Raw genomic sequence first — 20,135 nt, forward strand, 5'->3', positions numbered from 1 at the left:
TCAATCAGAATGTGGACAAGGATGCATGTTAGAGCCAAGTATGAAAAATGCTTTAGTTGCCTACATAGAGTAGAAATCTGAACTGATTTACAAGTGTAACCACAGCAATGGTTAGCTGGACCAATTGGAGACATAGTGAAATATGGACAGAGCCTGACTTCAGGACTTCAAATCAGTAGAAGTGATTTTTCCCCCTGTGTTTTTAGTGTAAATAGCCTTAAGAAATGCTGTAGGAAAAATCTAAATGTTTAGTAGTTTGTGGTTGTTATTTTATTATTGTGGTTTGTATATTTGATTATAGGTCTACAGTGCATTTGGAAAGTATTCAGACCCCTTGATTTTTTCCACATTTTGTTACATTACAGCCGTATTCTAAAATGTATTAAATTGTTGTTTTTTCTCATAAATTTACAAACAATACCCCATAATTACAAAGCAACAACAGTTTTTAGATTTTTTAGCAAATGTGATATAAAAAAAAACAGAAATATGACATTTACATAAGTATTCAGACCCTTTACTCAGTACTTTGTTGAAGCACCTTTGGCAGCGATTACAGCCTCAAGTATTCTTGGGAATGACGCTACAAGCTTGGCACACCTGTATTTGGGGAGTTTCTCCCATTCTTCTCTGCAGATCCTCTCAAGCTCTGTCAGTTTGGATGGGGAGCATCGCTGTACAGCTATTTTCAGGTCTCTTCAGAGATGTTCGATGGAGTTCAAGTCCGGCCTCTGGTTGGGCCACTCAAGGACATTCAGAGACTTGTCCCGAAGCCACTCCTGCGTTGTCTTGGCTGTGTGCTTAGGGTCGTTGTCCTGTTGGAAGGTGAACCTTCGCCCCAGTCTGAGGTCCTGAGCACTCTGGAGCAGGTTTTCATCAAGGATCTCTCTGTACTTTGCTCCATTAATCTTTCCCTCAATCCTGACTAGTCTCCCAGTCCCTGCCGCTGAAAAACATCCCCACAGCATTCAAGTTCAATCTTGATTTCATCAGACCAGAGAATCTTGTTTCTCATGGTCTGAGAGTCCTTTAGGTGCCTTTTGGCAAACTCCAAGCGGGCTGTCATGTGCCTTTTACTGAGGAGAGGGTTCCGTCTGGCCGCTCTACCATAAAGGCCTGATTGGTGGAGTGCTGCAGATGGTTGTCCTTCTGGAAGGTTCTCCCATCTCCACAGAGGAACTCTGGAGCTCTGTCAGAGTGACCATCAGATTCTTGGTCACTTCCCTGAGGTCCTTCTCCCGATTGCTGTTTGGCCGGGCGGCCAGCTCTAGGAATATTCTTGGTGGTTCCAAACTTCTTCCATTTAAGAATGATGGAGGCCACTGTGTTCTTGGGGACCTTCAATGCTGCAGAAATGTTTTGGTACCCTTCCCCAGATCAGTGCCTCGACACAATCCTGTCTTGGAGCTCTACGGACAATTCTTCGACCTCACGGCTTGGTTTTTGCACTGTCAACTGTGGGACCTTATATAGACAGGTGTGTGCCTGTCATGTCCAATCAATTGAATTGACCACAGGTGGACTCCAATGAAGTTGTAGAAACATCTCAAGGATGATAAATGGAAACAGGATGCACCTGAGCTCAATTTCGAGTCTTATAGCAAAGGGTCTGAATACTTATGTAAAGGTGTGTGTGTATATATATATATATATATATATATATATACACACTACCGTTCAAAAGTTTGGGGTCACTTAGAAATGTCCTTGTTTTCGAAAGAAAAGCAATTTTTTTGTCCATTAAAATAACATCAAATTCATCAGAAATACAGTGTAGACATTGTTAATGTTGTAAATGGCTATTGTAGCTGGAAACGGCTGATTTTTAATGGAATATCTACATAGGCGTACAGAGGCCCATTATCAGCTATCTTAGTTCAAACAGTCATGTTTATTGTCGCAGTGCATTTCCAGTAGAAAACACATTAACGGTATGTTCCAGTCAGGTGACGTCAGTGTGAAGTGAGCCAACAGTAGGACTCCAACCTTCTCAGGATAGATAACCAGTCCTCCCAACCTCAGGCAGCGAATGCTTTGGCCACATAAGATGATGACGTGCTTCACATACAGAGTACTCAATCAGAATACATACCTGTACATTTTTCATTTGGTGTAAACGGTTACATTTATAATGTGAAAGTGCATCCTTCTCCCATAAATGTGGAGTGAATATGTGTGTGTAATCTGGGGTGTGTATGTGATGGATTCCAATAGGATGTAGTTAGTACAGGTCAGGGACCCACTACCTTATTACCGATATATGTAACAACTACAGTATCTTTAGATTACATTCACCTTACAGCAGCACTGACATCAACCTGTGTGTATGTGTGTGTGTGTGTGTGTTAGAGAGCAAAACATAAACTTTAGCTGAAAACTAATCTGTTTTTAAATGTAAAAACATCAACACAGGTAAGATCCGTCCCCTCCCACTCCACCCTCCTGAAACAGGAAGTTCCACCTCTCAGCACAGGAAGTGCCTGCATACAGTACTCATCGCCACGCCAACAGAACTCCAAAGCATGACAATACATCATACAACATGTAACCATAGAGATAATAAAACAGTATTATATTTAGGATATTAACAGTCAACATGATGAAAACCAAAAGTGCTAAATGTAAATCCTGGAGGCACCTGGAGGGCACCAGTGTGTACAGCCTCTAGTTACCTTATTCAATCGTTCATTACTTGAATCAGATGTGTTAACGCTGGGCCGGAACTAAACCCTGCCCACCCAGTAGCTCTCCAGGACCAGGGTTAGTTAATTGACTCGGTGTTCCATTGCACCTTACAACGTGTGGCCCATTCTGAACTTTAACCGCCCCAAACGGCCGTGTAGAGGGGGTAAGAAGGATTGGGGGAGGGGGGGGTAAGATACATCCCACTTTAGGCAGGTCTGCAGATATGGTCCTGGGGGGACTTATACGTGTACATAGAATGGGTAGAACAGACCTTGTTCTAAACTCCACGTGTTCCCATCCATTATGGCGGCACAATACACTTTGCCATTGCTGCATGTGTGCAACACAGAGAGGCACCGCATTCACGAGATGATGTGATAAGCATCAATTCATCAAACATTCAATATTAAATATGGTATGCCCAATATACATATTGCGGACCATTGCTTTGATTTATAATCTAAATATTTTCTATGGTCTTATATGTGTTGGGAGAGGGGAGGGTCTCTCCTCCATGGTTTGGAAAGTAGCTTTATCAGGCAGATGGCATCGTGGGTAACCTCCCCTCACACCCTGCCACTCCGCCTGGGAGACCCCGTAGAGCTCGGGAGGAGCACGGGGGAGGAAAGGGCGCTTCTCCAGGTAATCAGCCTATGGGAAGCCAAGGGACAGGCACCCAGCCAATGAGAAACCAGGAGACACACCCCCTCTCACTCGCTCGCCCTCTTCAGCACCGAGGGAGTGGTGTCCATGAAGGGCCTGAGAGAGAGAGAGAGAGCGAGAAAGACAGAGAGAGAAAGATATAGAGAGAGACAGAGATATAGAGAGAAAAGAGAGAGAAAGAAAGAGAAAGAGAGAGAGTGGAGAGAGAGAGAGAGAGAGAGAAAGGGGGGGGTTTGTAAATTAGAAGTAAATGGCACAAAAGAACCAGACATAAATGTAATGATGATGATGTCTGTGTGTACCTGGCAGGGTGTAGTGGCCAGGTAGACTGTATAGGGGTGGGCTGGGCAGAGGTGGGACTCATCAGCATGGCACTGTAGATGTTGGAGGCTACCACAAGGATACAGAGCAGGATAGGACCGATGATCGCCCCCTCCAGACCCAGATAGTATGCTCCGCCTGCCACCGCTAGACCAGTCAAATACGGGTGACCACCACTGTGGGGGGGGAGACATATCAACACACACTTACTTTAATATCATAACAGATTAGATTTCTCTCTCTCTTACGCACTGATCTCATAAACAGTGAACACGCACAAACACGTACACATAAACACTCTCTCACACACACACACACACTCACGTACCCTGATATATCAGAGTAGATGGCTGTGTCTACGAAGTAGGTGGGCAGTAGATGGAAGACCAGCAGTAGCAGGGCTTTGACCCCCTCTCCCTGGGCCAGCCACAGGTCACACACAGCGGGCAGAGCTGCCCAGTAGGTCCCCAGGAACGGCACCGCACCCAGGATAGCAGCCAGGGCTAAAGGGTGCGAGGGAAGAGGACACTTTGAACATGTTTGACAATAGTAAGTCAGAAGAGTGGAACAGAACAGTCCTGTTATACAAGTTATTCATCTAATAGTTCTGACACAAGGAGGGTTTTCCTCATCTCCAGGCTAGTCAGGCAAACAACAGCAAGTTAAGATGTTCTATTTGATCAGTCAGTTTTTAACACACTCACCAGAGGGGATGAAGACAATGTGGATGCCGAAGATGGTGTGTGTCAGCCAGGTGTAGAGACCATAGAACCCTGCCATCTTCAGAGAGGCATCAAACACCCCCCTAAAACACACACAATTAAAAATATATATGTTTTAACATTTCAAATGTCAAACGTGTGCTGTGTGTGCTGTGTGTACCTGATGGCCTCCTCTACAGACTGTCCTATGATGTTAGAGGATGCTCCGGGCTGGGACAGAGGAGTGAGGCTGATCACCCATTTCACAGGCTCATAGTACTCTCCACTGGAACTCAGCAGGTAGAACAACGTGGTCAGGAATATCACCTACACACACACCAGTGTCAATATTAAGGTATGAAGGGGGAGGCACAGAGAGAGCTGTGTGTGTGTGTGTGTTACCAGGCTGAGGGCGAAGTTGAGTAGAGCTGTGCCGCTGTGGAAGAGGACAGTGAGGAGTGTGGTCGTCGTGGAGATCAGCAGCCCAACATTCCGACTCATCACCACCCACAGAGACTCCACTATCTACAACAGAGGATACACCCGTTATATATATATACAGTGGGGAGAACAAGTATTTGATACACTGCCGATTTTGCAGGTTTTCCTACTTACAAAGCATGTAGAGGTCTGTAATTTTTATCATAGGTACACTTGAACTGTGAGAGACGGAATCTAAAACAAAAATCCAGAAAATCACATTGCATGATTTTTAAGTAATTCATTTGCATTTTATTGCATGACATAAGTATTTGATCACCTACCAACCAGTAAGAATTCCGGCTCTCACATACCTGTTAGTTTTTCTTTAAGAAGCCCTCCTGTTCTCCACTCATTACCTGTATTAACTGCACCTGTTTGAACTTGTTACCTGTATAAAAGACACCTGTCCACACACTCAATCAAACAGACTCCAACCTCTCCACAAAGGCCAAGATCAAAGAGCTGTGTAAGGACATCAGGGATAAAATTGTAGACCTGCACAAGGCTGGGATGGGCTACAGGACAATAGGCAAGCAGCTTGGTGAGAAGGCAACAACTGTTGGCGCAATTATTAGAAAATGGAAGAAGTTCAAGATGACGGTCAATCACCCTCGGTCTGGGGCTCCATGCAAGATCTCACCTCGTGGGGCATCAATGATAATGAGGAAGGTGAGGGATCACCCCAGAACTACACGGCAGGACCTGGTCAATGACCTGAAGAGAGCTGGGACCACAGTCTCAAAGAAAACCATTAGTAACACACTACGCCGTCATGGATTAAAATCCTGCAGCACACCAAGGTCCCCCTGCTCAAGCCAGCGCATGTCCAGGCCCGTCTGAAGTTTGCCAATGACCATCTGGATGATCCAGAGGAGGAATGGGAGAAGGTCATGTGGTCTGATGAGACAAAAATATAGCTTTTTGGTCTAAACTCCACTCGCCGTGTTTGGAGGAAGAAGAAGGATGAGTACAACCCCAAGAACACCATCCCAACCGTGAAGCATGGAGGTGGAAACATCATTCTTTGGGGATGCTTTTCTGCAAAGGGGACAGGACGACTGCACCGTATTGAGGGGAGGATGGATGGGGCCATGTATCGTGACATCTTGGCCAACAACCTCCTTCCCTCAGTAAGAGCATTGAAGATGGGTCGTGGCTGGGTCTTCCAGCATGACAACGACCCGAAACACACAGCCAGGGCAACTAAGGAGTGGCTCTGTAAGAAGCATCTCAAGGTCCTGGAGTGGCCTAGCCAGTCTCCAGACCTGAACCCAATAGAACATCTTTGGAGGGAGTTGAAAGTCCGTATTGCCCAGCGACAGCCCCGAAACCTGAAGGATCTGGAGAAGGTCTGTATGGAGGAGTGGGCCAAAATCCCTGCTGCAGTGTGTGCAAACCTGGTCAAGACCTACAGGAAACGTATGATCTCTGTAATTGCAAACAAAGGTTTCTGTACCAAATATTAAGTTCTGCTTTTCTGATGTATCAAATACTTATGTCATGCAATAAAATGCAAATTAATTACTTAAAAATCATACAATGTGATTTTCTGGATTTTTGTTTTAGATTCCGTCTCTCACAGTTGAAGTGTACCTATGATAAAAATTACAGACCTCTACATGCTTTGTAAGTAGGAAAACCTGCAAAATCGGCAGTGTATCAAATACTTGTTCTCCCCACTGTATATATACACACACACACACACACACACACACACACACACACGTACGTACTCACAGAGAGAAGTGTTTCTATATTGTCATGTGCGAAGGAGGCGATGTCCTGCCAGTCTAAGATCTCTCCCAGCCAGCTGTTCTGTCTCTGGACAAGCTTCTGACCACCACTACGGTTACGCCCTCCCGTATGGGTTACATTCTGAGACAGAAACGCCGTACAGACATACATGTAAGCACACACATACACAGACGGTGTTGAAAGAGTGAGACATGTATGAGTACATGGTGTAGTTCTGGTATGTCTGTGTTAGTAAGGGGTAATGAGTGTGTCAGTCTATATATTCTCAAGCCAAACATAAAGATGTGACCATGTGAACCCCCCTATACTGTGGTCTGATGGACCAGGCCACCCCCTCCCCCTGCATTACCTTGACAAACCAGGAGTGGTACAGTCTGTCCCACAGTTCCAGAACCTGCTTTTCTATGACAGCCGTGTGGTTCCCCTTTTCACCAAGCATCTTATGGAGCTACACACACACACACACACACACACCATCAGTGATTTTACCAGTGTTAATCAAGTATCCACCCCCCTCCCTCTCTTTCCTGTTCTCTCTCTTACCTTGAATGTTATCCATTCTCGACCGTGCTGGTAGACGTTAGTGGCAGCTGAGTTCATAGCTTTCTGGATGACCTGGGCCTCAGGGAGCCAACTGGAGGAGAGAGGGGTGGAGAGAGAGAGTGAGTCAGGGACTGATGCACCAATAAAGCACCCTGTTCAGCTCTTGAGTGATGTCTATGAGGGGCCAGGGGGTTATCACCGCAGGGTGGTGTGATGTCTATGAGGTGCCAGGGGGTTATCACCGCAGGGTGGTGTAAGTCTCCCGAGTGGCGCAGTGGTCTAAGGCACTGCATCGCAGTGCTAGCTGTGCCACTAGAGATCCTGGTTCGAATCCAGGCTCTGCTGTAGCCGGCCGCAATCGGGAGACCAATGGGGCGGCGCACAATTGGCTCAGCGTCGTCCAGGGTAGGGGAGGGAATGGCCGGCAGGGAGGTAGCTCAGTTGGTAGAGCATGGCGTTTGCAACGCCGGGGTTATGGGTTCGATTCCCATGGGGTATGAAAATTAAAAAGAATAATGTATGCACTAACTGTAAGTCGCTCTGGATAAGAGCGTCTGCTAAATGACATAAATGTAAATGTGATGTGTACGAGGTGCCAGGGGGTTATCACCGCAGGGTGGGGTGATGTGTAGAAGGTGCCAGGGGGTTATCACCGCAGGGTGGTGTGATGTGTACGAGGTGCCAGGGAGTTATCACCGCAGGGCGGTGTGATGTGTATGAGGTGCCAGGGGGTTATCACCGCAGGGTGGTGTGATGTGTACGAGGTGCCAGGGGGTTATCACTGCAGGGTGGTGTGATGCGTCTAGTACACAAGGCCCTCACTGCTCACCTAGTTAACCCCCAGGACCAGTCCACAGCTCACCTAGTTAACCCCCAGGACCAGTCCACTGCTCACCTAGTTAACCCCCAGGACCAGTCCACTGCTCACCTAGTTAACCCCCAGGACCAGTCCACTGCTCACCTAGTTAACACCAAGGCCCAGTCCAATGCTCCGTCAGAGCTGAGCACCTAAGAGCCGTCTGTACCATGAAGAGATGAATGTTGGGTAAATAAAGCAGTTCCGGCTGGATGAAAATCTATTCAACCTCCGGTGCCTCCAAGCCACCACCAAGACCTCAACTCAACACATATTTGCACCGCAATATGCAGACGACTATTCTCCTCGCCCACTCACCAGAATCCATGCAGCGTTCACTGAACCTGGTCTCCTCCGTCTACAACTCCATCTTCAAGACACGCATCATTGGTCTACAATTCACCCTCTATCAAGAAGAGCCCACCTTCCACATCATTGGTCAACAACTCACCCTCTATCAAGAAGAGCCTAACTTCCACATCAATGGTCAACAACTCACCCTCTATCAAGAAGAGCTCACCTTCCACATCAATGGTCAACAACACAACCTCTATCAAGAAGAGCTCACCTTCCACATCACTGGTCAACAACATTTACATTTACATTTTAGTCATTTAGCAGACGCTCTTATCCAGAGCGACTTACATGAGCAATTAGGGTTAAGTGCCTTGCTCAAGGGCACATCGACAGATTTTTCACCAAGTCGGCTCGGGGATTAGAACCAGCGACCTTTCGGTTACTGGCACAACGCTCTTAACCACTAAGCTACCTGCCACCCCAACAACTCACCCCACCACAAGAAGAGCCCACCTTCCACATTAATGGTCAACAACTCACCCCCCAGCATGAACAGCCCACCTTTCCCAGTGTTTCCCACAAGTACATAGTAGCCTGCCAAATAGAAAAAGTAGCCAGCCAGAAAAAGTAACCAGCGATGTTGCACACTGCGTTCAGCCAATGGTGATGGAATTGTTTTTGTTTCATTAAGACAGTACCCTTATTTTTATATTTATTTTCCGGCGGCTCGCCATTAAAGATAGTGAAGGAGGGAAATTACGACTTTTCAGCCTGAATGGAGAATGTTTTATGTGCGAGACAGTACACGGGGGAAACCAGTGCATGTATTACCGGGAATGCAAATCAATCCTAGAAGATAGTGCAGATCTAGCGCCAACTATCTTCTTCTTCTTCTTCTGTGGGTTTTATGGCAGACTACAACCCAAAAAGGTGTATTGCCGCCACCAACTGGACGGGTTGAAAAACCAAAACAAGGTAAAAAGAAAATCCATATGTGATAGGGAAACTAACTTAATCCACCCAAATAAAATAGTACATTGACAAAACCAAACTCCCACTTCTTCCTTCCTTCAAATCTCCATATCTCCCTTCTCAGGCTCTATGACCTCAGAGGGTGGTACGGCTTGTGACAATATTCCATATAACATTTTTTTAAGTCTTTCAGTCCCAGGAACCGCTCTGCCGCATCCACAATGGTATCTATCTTCTCTCCACCTTGGCAGCGCCATTAATCACAAGAGCTATAAAGGCCACAAAGTCCACCTTCTTAACCTTTCAAATGTCAGGGTCCTGCTGGTGAAAGACATCCCCTGCAGCCTTCAGTAAAGGCCTATCCACCACCATGGACTCTTCAGGAGCACCATTCAAACCCTCAACCCTTTTAACAGCTGCTGCATATGAAATGCTCTGGACAGCCCTGACGTTGGCCACCTCATTCTCTTTCACCCTTGTCAGGCAATCGAAAGATGTAGCTACATTTTCCTCACTTTTAAAACACATGATATGATATTTTCCACAACTTGGACATCTCGGCTTCTCCCTTCTGCAAACACTTAAAACATGACCAAAAGCTTTATAATGATCACACTGCATTGGTCTTGGGATAAATGCTCTAACTCTGTAGTTTATATACCCCAACTGCACTTGAGTAGGGAGAGACTCCATATCAAAAAACAAAAGAACAGAGACTACACTTTTTCACCATTCACCACACGATTCATCCGATGTGCATCAATCACCCAGGAATATGTTTTATCTCTTCAAAATCGACTTCCCACGAGACGCCAGATATAACCCCCTTGAGGAGTGCCGTGTTCTGAAGAGACACACACTTCAAACTTATCAAATCGGGTGAGACGCAACGCACGTTCCTTCTGATCCGCAGAAGCACAAAAAATCTAAACAAGCCCTCCTCTCGTGATCCTCACAGCCTTCACTATACCCAGCACTCTCTCAACCAGTTTGGATATCTCAAATGGTTTCTTCAGGATTGGTACTCTGCTCAGCTGCTACTCATTAACAAACCGCACTCCTACTAGATACGAAGGGACATTCTCATCACTGTACACTACTTTGCTCCGTTTTCCATTATTTTGGACAATACTGCAATTCTCCTTGATTCTACCGCCATTAGATTCAGAATCCACTTCATCGTCCGCTTCCGCCATCTTTTTGCGCTTCCAGCGCTACTATCTGCTGCCTAGGCTAAGTAAATAGCCTACTATGCGGCACCACTCCGCGTGGCTAGCTATGTGAAACATGCGAAAGAAAATACATGAATGGATTTCGACTCATCGTTATCACTTACATTACATGGGACGTGCAAATTCACGAGCATCATGCTCTCTCCCTCCTCGGTGTAAAGAAATTCGACTGCAACCAGAGAACTTTATATATTGACGAGATGCTCATGTCTCCGCCCCAACAATGGGAGTCGTTGTCCCAGAGGTGGGAATGCAGGCGAAAAGCTTAGGTCCAAAATAAGACCATAGAAACGCATTGGGCTTATTTTGGACAGATTTTGGCGAGCGTGAAACCTCTCGCTTCGCCTCTTCCTCTCTGCTGCATTTCCCTGTCATCGCTCGCTTTGTGACTGACAGGCGCCTATCCTATAAATAGATCGCTAGAAGATGCATATCGTTCATTCTAGCAGGAGAGGGCTCGATGGACGAGTGAATTGAAACTTTTAAATGGAAAGTGGCCTAGTTAATATGAAGTGGAAAATGTAGCTGGCTGAAAATGAGTCTGTAACTGGCTGATTAGCCGACAGCCGGCACTGCCTTCCACATCAATGGTCAACAACTCACCCCCCAGCAAGAAGAGCTCACCTTCCACATCAATGGTCAACAACTCACCCCCCCAACAAGAAGAGCTCACCTTCCACATCAATGGTCAACAACTCACCCCCCCAACAAGAAGAGCTCACCTTCCACATCAATGGTCAACAACTCACCCCCCCAACAAGAAGAGCTCACCTTCCACATCAATGGTCAACAACTCACCCCCCACTTCACATACCTTCACATACTGTACCTCGGCAATGTTTAACTTGGAGAACCTGGCTACCAACCGACATACCTGGAGTTACACCTGCCACCTGGGTGTCAACACACCTCCAGGACATAATCACAGAGGACAATCCAACGGCCTGCACACGAACCCCAGCAGCAGGGGCAACCCTCTCCTCATGTGGCATACCATGCAGGTCTGGCTTTGGCCTGCACAACCACATGCACTGGCACAACCGCAACCCCACACAACAATCACACCTCTGTGACAATTGGGAGTAAAGTCATTACATTTACATTTACGTCATTTAGCAGATGCTCTTATCCAGAGCGACTTCAATATCGATGGACAGCCAAGTGTGCAAGAAGCTTACTTGGCCCATTCTGGATGGTTGGACACAGTCTCATTGATAAGGTTACTGGTGACCTCTATGATATGAACACTTTCATGATGAACCTACAGAGAAAGAGAGAGAGAGAGAGAGAGAGAGGTTATGCTGAAAATAGCCTATATCTCAATTAGCTATTATTAATTAGTGGTAGAGGAGGAAATCAAACTACGGTAAGCTCTGAGGGACACACAGTACCGTACCATAGCAGTGAGCAGGAGACCCATGAGCAGAGTTCCTGTCACCAACAGGAAGATGATGAAGATACTGATTAGTTTATCCAGGGAGCGCTCCAACCATATGACCATCTACAGACAGAGAGAGAGAGATAGAGAGAGAGAGAGAGAGTTAGAGAAAAGAGAGAGAGAGATAAAAAAAGAAGGGGGAAGGTGACAGAGAGAAAGAGAGACATAAGTCAGTATCTGCCATTAGGAGGTGTTGCAGATGTGGCTGGACACATGGAGAAACCTGTGTCCTTCTCCCCTGGGAAACCAGAGACCAAGGCAGACATTCTGTGTCTGAACTAAAGCCTACCGCCGCCATCTTGGATCCTGAGAACAGCCTGTGTACACAGACACACTCTATCACACACCATGCATGAGTGCATGCATGTTAAACCCAAGGGCTGTGTGTGAGACGTGTGCCCTGTCTGCAGGCTCATCTCTTTACACGTCTTTATTGTAACTTTAAGGGGCATTTCCTCTAAGGGCCACAGGTAGGGACAGTCATTTACCAGTATTTAGGTTTCTCTATGTCCCTTGCCTTATAACAACCCTATGATGCCTTATGGCAGCCTTATGACAGCATTATGACACCTTCCTAAGTGACCTGGGAGTGTGTGAGGTCACTGAGGAAGAGTGTTGAGCGTTACCGTCAGGAGGCTGGAGCCGATGATGAGATATTAGTAAGGCAGTGTCCCAGTGGTGTAACACTGCATGGCCACTGACCTGACAGCACATGAAGCAATATGGTGGCAACCTCAGGGTATTGGGACACATCCTGAGTCCACACATAACAGAAGGAGAATCTGAGAGATCTAAAATTCTACAATATAGATTCTACAGAAATATAGACTAGAGCAAGGCTCAGCTCAAGACCAGTCAGAATCAGAAATCATCAAGGACGGTTTGATGTAACTGCTGTTTTAAAGCTAGACTCAGCATAGTGGGTCGATTTCCGCAACAACTAAGAGCGTTGAAGCGCGAGGCTCAACTTCTCCCCTGCTTTGGTCCTGTGGCTACCACGCTCTAACAGCGTGAAGCGAACCTGCGCACATACTGTGTGTGACTGTGTGAAAGCGAAGTCTTGCATCTCGCTCATCTCAATATCAGACGTGCTGCTCGAGGCTGAGTCTATCTTTAAAGATGCTAATCTAAAGCCTTCACTACAGGATAGTCAGTAATATGGATGTCCCCCCCCTGCCCAATATGGATCAGACTCCAACTCAACCCAGTACCAGCTCAGTCCTACCCCTCCAGAACCCATGTAGCCCCCAGGACCCCACCCAGATCTTTCTTTAGGCGGTCTGCTAATGCCCCTCCATGGTACAGATCTTAATTGCCAGAGCTAGGGAATAGCAGGGGGGTCTACCCTGTCTTGGCAATGGTAGGCACAGCACTGCTACCCAACCCAACCCCCCGGCACCCCCATCAGCTTGGTCTAAAGCAGTCTGCTCTCTCCATGCAGCTCACACACGCGCAGAAGCCAACCAGCCAATCAGGTCACAGAGGAGAAGCTAAGGAAGGTTGAGGAGCCAATGAATGAGCTCGCCCCACCGTAGCTTCACCACTACAGAAGCAGGAAGCAGGGAGGAAGTGAGGTCAGTGAGGGGTGGAGACAAGATGGAGGGATGACAGTGGATGGGTACAGCGTCACTCCAAGCTACTATAGGGTGCTCACACTGCTTCACACTCTCCTTCTTCCTTCCTTTATCACACTCTCTTTTGTTGTCTGACTCTTTCACACTCGTACACACAGACTCTTCCTCTTCCTCTCTCTTTCATTCTCATTTTCACATTATGCTCTCTCTCTCTCTCTCTCTCTCTCTCTCTCTCTCTCTCTCTCTCTCTCAGCAGAGCTCTCCTCCAGAACATTACCTGCTTGTTAAGCCAATGCCAGAGCTTCAGGAGGAGACAAAGAGATATTGGGGAGATTATTATTGGACAGACCTGTGCAGCAATCATCACATGGTTCCCAAGCACAAACAACAAAGATTGTGATTGGACACAGGCAGTAAGGGCAGGCTTTAGAAAACAGGAAGTGTTGCAGGACATTTCTGATTGGATGCAGGGAGTAAATGCCGTACTGATTGGATACCAGATCTGTCAACGTGTGGTTGAGCAGAATACAAACAACAAAATGGTGCAGAGAGCGAGAGAGAGAGAGACAGAGAGAGAGAGCGACAGAGAGAGAGAGAGAGAGAGAGAGAGAGAGAGCGAGACAGAGACCGAGAGAGGCAGAGAGAGAGAAAGAGAGAGAGAGAGAGAGAGACAGAGAGAGAGAGAGAGAAAGAGAGAGGAGAGGTGGTACAATCTTTTTTCTTCTTTCCTCATTGAGGCGTAGGGGTGAGACGAGGGGAGTGAGACGAGGGGGGTGAGACGAGGGGGTGAGACGAGGGGGGGTGAGACGAGGGGGGTGAGACAAGAGGTAAAATAATTAAGTGACCTCTATCAGTAGTAATATTAACCTGTAAGGAGATCATTCAGTAGTAATATTAACCTGTAGGGAGATCATTCATATATCACAGAGAAGACCAGCTCCTGCCTCTTCACCCAGCTTCAACCCTTACCTTAACTGTCCAGAAGCATTACCCCTGGGTAGACAGGACACTACACTGCTGCTAGCCAATCAAAATCACATAATCACTGTAGATAAGAATTGTGTTGTATCTTGTCTACAGTGTTGTATGCATCAGTACCTTCTAGTGGTGACCAGAGATAGATCAGGAAGTGGTTTATAAAAATACAAGGTGGCTGTGCGTCTCAGGGAGGTTGGCAGGGTGGTTGTGTGTATCAGGGAGGTTGGCAGGGTGGATGTGTGTCTCAGGGAGGTTGGCAGGGTGGATGTGTGTATCAGGGAGGTTGGCAGGGTGGATGTGTGTATCAGGGAGGTTGGCAGGGTGGTTGTGTGTATCAGGGAGGTTGGCAGGGTGGTTGTGTGTCTCAGGGAGGTTGGCAGGGTGGATGTGTGTATCAGGGAGGTTGGCAGGGTGGATGTGTGTATCAGGGAGGTTGGCAGGGTGGCTGTGTGTATCAGGGAGGTTGGCAGGGTGGATGTGTGTATCAGGGAGGTTGGCAGGATGGATGTGTGTCTTAGGGTGATTGGCAGGGTGGCTGTGTGTATCAGGGAGGTTGGCAGGGTGGTTGTGTGTATCAGGGAGGTTGGCAGGGTGGCTGTGTGTCTTAGGGGGGTTGGCAGGGTGGCTGTGTGTATCAGGGAGGTTGGCAGGGTGGCTGTGTGTATCAGGGAGGTTGGCAGGGTGGCTGTGTGTATCAGGGAGGTTGGCAGGGTGGCTGTGTGTCTTAGGGGGGTTGGCAGGGTGGTTGTGTGTATCAGGGAGGTTGGCAGGGTGGCTGTGTGTATCAGGGAGGTTGGCAGGGTGGCTGTGTGTCTTAGGGTGATTGGCAGGGTGGCTGTGTGTATCAGGGAGGTTGGCAGGGTGGTTGTGTGTATCAGGGAGGTTGGCAGGGTGGCTGTGTGTCTTAGGGGGGTTGGCAGGGTGGCTGTGTGTATCAGGGAGGTTGGCAGGGTGGCTGTGTGTATCAGGGAGGTTGGCAGGGTGGCTGTGTGTCTTAGGGGGGTTGGCAGGGTGGTTGTGTGTATCAGGGAGGTTGGCAGGGTGGCTGTGTGTCTTAGGGGGGTTGGCAGGGTGGTTGTGTGTATCAGGGAGGTTGGCAGGGTGGCTGTGTGTCTTAGGGGGGTTGGCAGGGTGGTTGTGTGTCTTAGGGGGGTTGGCAGGGTGGCTGTGTGTCTTAGGGGGGTTGGCAGGGTGGTTGTGTGTCTTAGGGGGGTTGGCAGGGTGGTTGTGTGTATCAGGGAGGTTGGCAGGGTGGTTGTGTGTATCAGGGAGGTTGGCAGGGTGGCTGTGTGTATCAGGGAGGTTGGCAGGGTGGCTGTGTGTCTTAGGGGGGTTGGCAGGGTGGATGTGTGTATCAGGGAGGTTGGCAGGGTGGTTGTGTGTATCAGGGAGGTTGGCAGGGTGGCTGTGTGTCTTAGGGGGGTTGGCCGGGGGTGTGTGCCATTACCTTGGTGTCAACGCGTAGCAGGAACTGAACGAGTCCTTTGATTGGTCCAGGCATGATGGCGTCCTGTCGCTCACGGCCAAACTTCTCCAGTCCTACCCACCATGACGACAGAGTCTTCTCAGCGAATCGCTTCAGACCAAAACGTACCACCAGCTTCTTCAACACCCACACTACAACACACACACACACACTGTTATACATTGGTGTGTGTGCACGCCTGGGTCGGTGTGAGTGCCTGGGTCAGTGTGTGTGCCTGTCTGTGTAAGTATCTGTGTGTAAGTGTGTGTGAGTGTTTCAGATATTACCAGCCACTGGGATAGGCAGTAGTTGTAGCATCCAGAGATTGAGCCAGACTTGGACCAGTACAAAAGCCCAGACCAGCAGGACAAAGTAGATATCACTGGCTCTTTGGGACCCCTTCTCCTTTTGGAAGAGACCCCCCAGCTCAGCACGGGCCCGACGGGGGAACGGGAGGACAGAGGGGGGACAGGATGGGCCAGGGCCCACAGAGTCCACCCCATCTACAGAGAGAGAGTAGGGGGGAGATGAGGAGAGGAGGGGGAGATGTGGAGAGGAGGGGGGAGATGTGGAGAGTAGGGGGGAGATGAGGAGAGGAGGGGGGAGATGAGGAGAGTAGGGGGGAGATGAGGAGAGTAGGGGGGAGATGTGGAGAGTAGGAGGGAGATGTGGAGAGGAGGGGGCAGATGATGAGAGTAGGGGGGAGATGATGAGAGTAGGGGGGAGATGAGGAGAGTAGGGGGGAGATGTGGAGAGTAGGAGGGAGAAGAGGGGGAGGAGATGAGGAGAGTAGGGGGGAGATGAGGAGAGTAGGGGGGAGATGAGGAGAGGAGGGGGGAGATGTGGAGAGTAGGGGGGAGATGAGGAGAGTAGGGGGGAGATGAGGAGAGTAGGGGGGAGATGTGGAGAGTAGGGGGGAGATGTGGAGAGGAGGGATGGGGGGGACAAGTATATTTGGAATGAAAGAGTTATAGAAAGGGTGAGGAAGTGGTCATTAAATCAGTCCAAACCTTCAACATCTATTAAATTAATATAGAATTAACACTTAGAGAGCTTTTTGTGGCTGACTGTGATAACCACTGTGGTGTGTGTGTGTGTGTGTGTGTTTGTGTGTTATCTGACCTGTGGAGCCACTGCTGGTGCTGGTCTCTCTCTCGGGGCCCAGGCGGAGGTTACTGCAGGAGATGGCCATGTAGATGGTGTTAGCAGCGAACGACAACACCTGTCCTGACAGCTCACCTGAGTTGCCAGGGACAGGTGGTTTCTCTTGAGAGCCCACAATGAGGAGCGTGACCACGATTACAAACACAGGAACTCTCCACGAGCCAGTCAGAGACACTAGAGAGGGAGGCATGGGGGAGAGGGGAAGGTATATGGTGAGAGGGGAGTATGACAGCGTGATGATTAATGAACAGTAGACTCCTGTTGAAACTACATCAGAATGTGCTACTACTCTGCCTCTAAATACCTCCGTCCTAGCAGTGGTCTCAGCTCTCAGTACCTTTTAACATTTCAGCCTGAAGGTTACCACCGCCTCCCTCCCTCCCAGCACACTACCAGCTGTCTATTAATACTAAAGACTAAATATCCTGAGGCCACGGCCACACACTTTACCTTTATACACTTCCTTATCTTATGATGGAACATAAATACCTACAAAGTTACCCCCCTCCATCTCCCTCTCCTACTCCCACTCCGCTGTTTGTATCCAGGTAGAAGAATAGAACGTGTTGTCCAGACAGGAACAGGCATGTCTCTCACTCACATAGCTCCTCCTCTCTCTCCCTCCCTCTCTCCCCCTCTCCTCACCCAGGTAGAAGAGTAGTATTGTCCAGACAGGTACAGACATAGTTCTCAGGTATCCCTCTGTAACAGGGCTCCATTTGCAGGCTACAGCCAGCACATACCCCAACACCACTGTCATCACCTAGAGAGAGGAAGACAGGAAGGGAGAAGAGGAGGGAGGGAGGGAGTAGAGAGAGAGAGACAGAGAGAGGGAGAAGATGAGGGAGGGAGTAGAGAGAGAGAGAGAGACAGAGAGAGGGAGAAGATGAGGGAGGGAGTAGAAAGAGAGAGAGACAGAGAGAGGGAGAAGATGAGGGAGGGAGTAGAGAGAGAGAGAGAGACAGAGAGAGGGAGAAGATGAGGGAGGGAGTAGAGAGAGAGAGACAGAGAGAGGGAGAAGATGAGGGAGGGAGTAGAGAGAGAGAGAAAGAGAGACAGAGAGAGGGAGAAGATGAGGGAGGGAGTAGAGAGAGAGAGACAGAGAGAGGGAGAAGATGAGGGAGGGAGTAGAGAGAGAGAGACAGAGAGAGGGAGAAGATGAGGGAGGGAGTAGAGAGAGAGAGACAGAGAGAGGGAGAAGATGAGGGAGGGAGTAGAGAGAGAGAGAGACAGAGAGAGGGAGTAGAGGAGGTGGGGAGGGAGTAGAGAGAGAGAGAGACAGAGAGAGGGAGAAGATGAGGGAGGGAGTAGAAAGAGGGGGAGAAAAAGCAGAATGTATTTTTTATAAGAGTTCTTTATCTCTTTTATAAAGAGTTTAAGGAAATTATTCAGTTATGGACAGTAGCCTCCTGTCCACACACACGCACAAGCACACACACACACACACACACACACACACACACACTCTAAGCCAAGGCATGTGAAAGTTCTCATGAAATTCTTAATTGAGTTAGCTGAGTACTTGATTCATGTAAGGGCTGCATTACAGTGTTATCCCCTGCCCATCCTGTTGTAGGCTACAGTATTGGAAAAGCCTTTCTTATTGTTGTGGGGGCCTTCCCCCTTAGTGTCAGTAGTGTCCCTGTCACTCACCCACACAGAGTGGAAGCAGTCCAGCGCGCCCCCGATGACATCACACACGTGCCCGATGATCACCTGCATGCCAATCACGCTCCAGAACAGGTAAAAGAAGTAGATGAGGGGCGCGCCCGCCCCGATCACCAGCAGCACCGTGAGCCTCTCCAGTACCAGCCCCCCCAGGAAATCCACCCCGTGGTTGAAACACCACACGGGGACCAGCAGCGTCCCCAGGAGTATCGGCGTCCCGGTGTCCTGCAGGCCGTTGAGCCAGGAGCGGCCCAGCCGGGCTAGGGAGTGTTTGAACGGGTGGAGGAAGGTCCCGCAGAGAACGGCCCAGAGCAGTGGTCGCAGAAAGGCTTCCAGGATAAAGAAGACTAGCACAGCCGCTCCGCAACAGATAGCCACGAAAATCATCGCCCCTGTGTTGTAGAAGGCCTGTTTGATGTTCTTGTCGAATTTGAGGGAGGAAGGCTGGCTGAGTAGCTGGCTCATCATGCCCACCGCTGGCTGGACGCTCTCGGAGAACGAGACGTAGTGAGGCCGGGCGGAACGAGGGGTCTCCGCGGGAGAGGAAGGAGCTGGCTCTGCCTCCGGCCCCGAGTCCTCCTCGTCTGCCATCTTCAATGAATCCGCCTCGGTCTGCGTTCCCCCTGCGGATCACACCCAATACCACCACAGACAGAAGAAGGAGCGTTAGTTTCCAGTATCTTTGAAACCACCATCACACTGGTGACGTGTTTGTCGCAAGGCATGATGGGTATGGGGGAAAAAAGTATGAAAAAATGTATGCACTCACAAACTGTAAGTCGCTCTGGATAAGAGCGTCTGCTAAATGACTAAAATGTAAAATGTAAATGTATTGTAGCTAGCTGGTGCCAGACAGAGCTGTGCTCACTGCTCAGTTTCCTGCTAGTAGCCTACTCCTTGGAATGCCCAGTTAAACTACACACAGAAACTTGAATAAACAGACCTTAGGGAGGATCACCACGAATTGAGGATGTCCGTGCTGTCACGTAGCAAATATGCAAAGTAACCACATATTTGCAAATTATACATAGCCTATCATTACAATCTCGGCCTAGGCTACAACAGTTATCGGTAAAACTTCATTTTAAGGGCCCTTATTACAGTGTAATTACATGCACTGTAACAAGTATTGTAGTTAACTGTAACAACCAATAGTTACACTGTAAAAACAACATGTAACTGGTAGTAATTGAGGTATGTAATTACAGAGGTGTAACAATGAATGCTTGTTACCATGCTTGTTACAAATGGGCAGGTTTCCACTAAATTCACCAACTTAGTGTTTTGTTTCTTCTCAGCTGCATACAGTTACAACTGTTACAAAGGTTGTGATCCCTCGT

The 20,135-nt window shown here is 48.4% G+C and overlaps 1 protein-coding gene across 1 annotated transcript; it reads right to left on the minus strand.

Annotated features, from left to right (window-relative positions):
• Positions 1 to 2,371: 2,371 nt before the first annotated feature.
• On the minus strand, positions 2,372 to 19,499 carry tmem245 (transmembrane protein 245). Its single transcript, XM_084175333.1, has 16 exons — positions 18,781 to 19,499; positions 17,773 to 17,890; positions 17,086 to 17,301; positions 16,251 to 16,466; positions 15,946 to 16,115; positions 11,905 to 12,009; positions 11,687 to 11,769; positions 7,152 to 7,242; positions 6,958 to 7,056; positions 6,591 to 6,728; positions 4,773 to 4,895; positions 4,552 to 4,697; positions 4,374 to 4,474; positions 3,998 to 4,172; positions 3,651 to 3,845; positions 2,372 to 3,444 (listed from the first exon to the last, which is right to left on the minus strand). Exons 1-16 carry the CDS (start codon positions 19,384 to 19,386, stop codon positions 3,396 to 3,398), a joined length of 2,631 nt encoding a protein of 876 aa, XP_084031459.1. The 5' UTR covers positions 19,387 to 19,499; the 3' UTR covers positions 2,372 to 3,395.
• Between the last annotated feature and the right edge of the window lie 636 nt (positions 19,500 to 20,135).

The sequence above is a fragment of the Coregonus lavaretus genome (assembly GCF_964263955.1).
Source record: "Coregonus lavaretus genome assembly, chromosome: 13".
NCBI lineage: Eukaryota > Metazoa > Chordata > Actinopteri > Salmoniformes > Salmonidae > Coregonus > Coregonus lavaretus.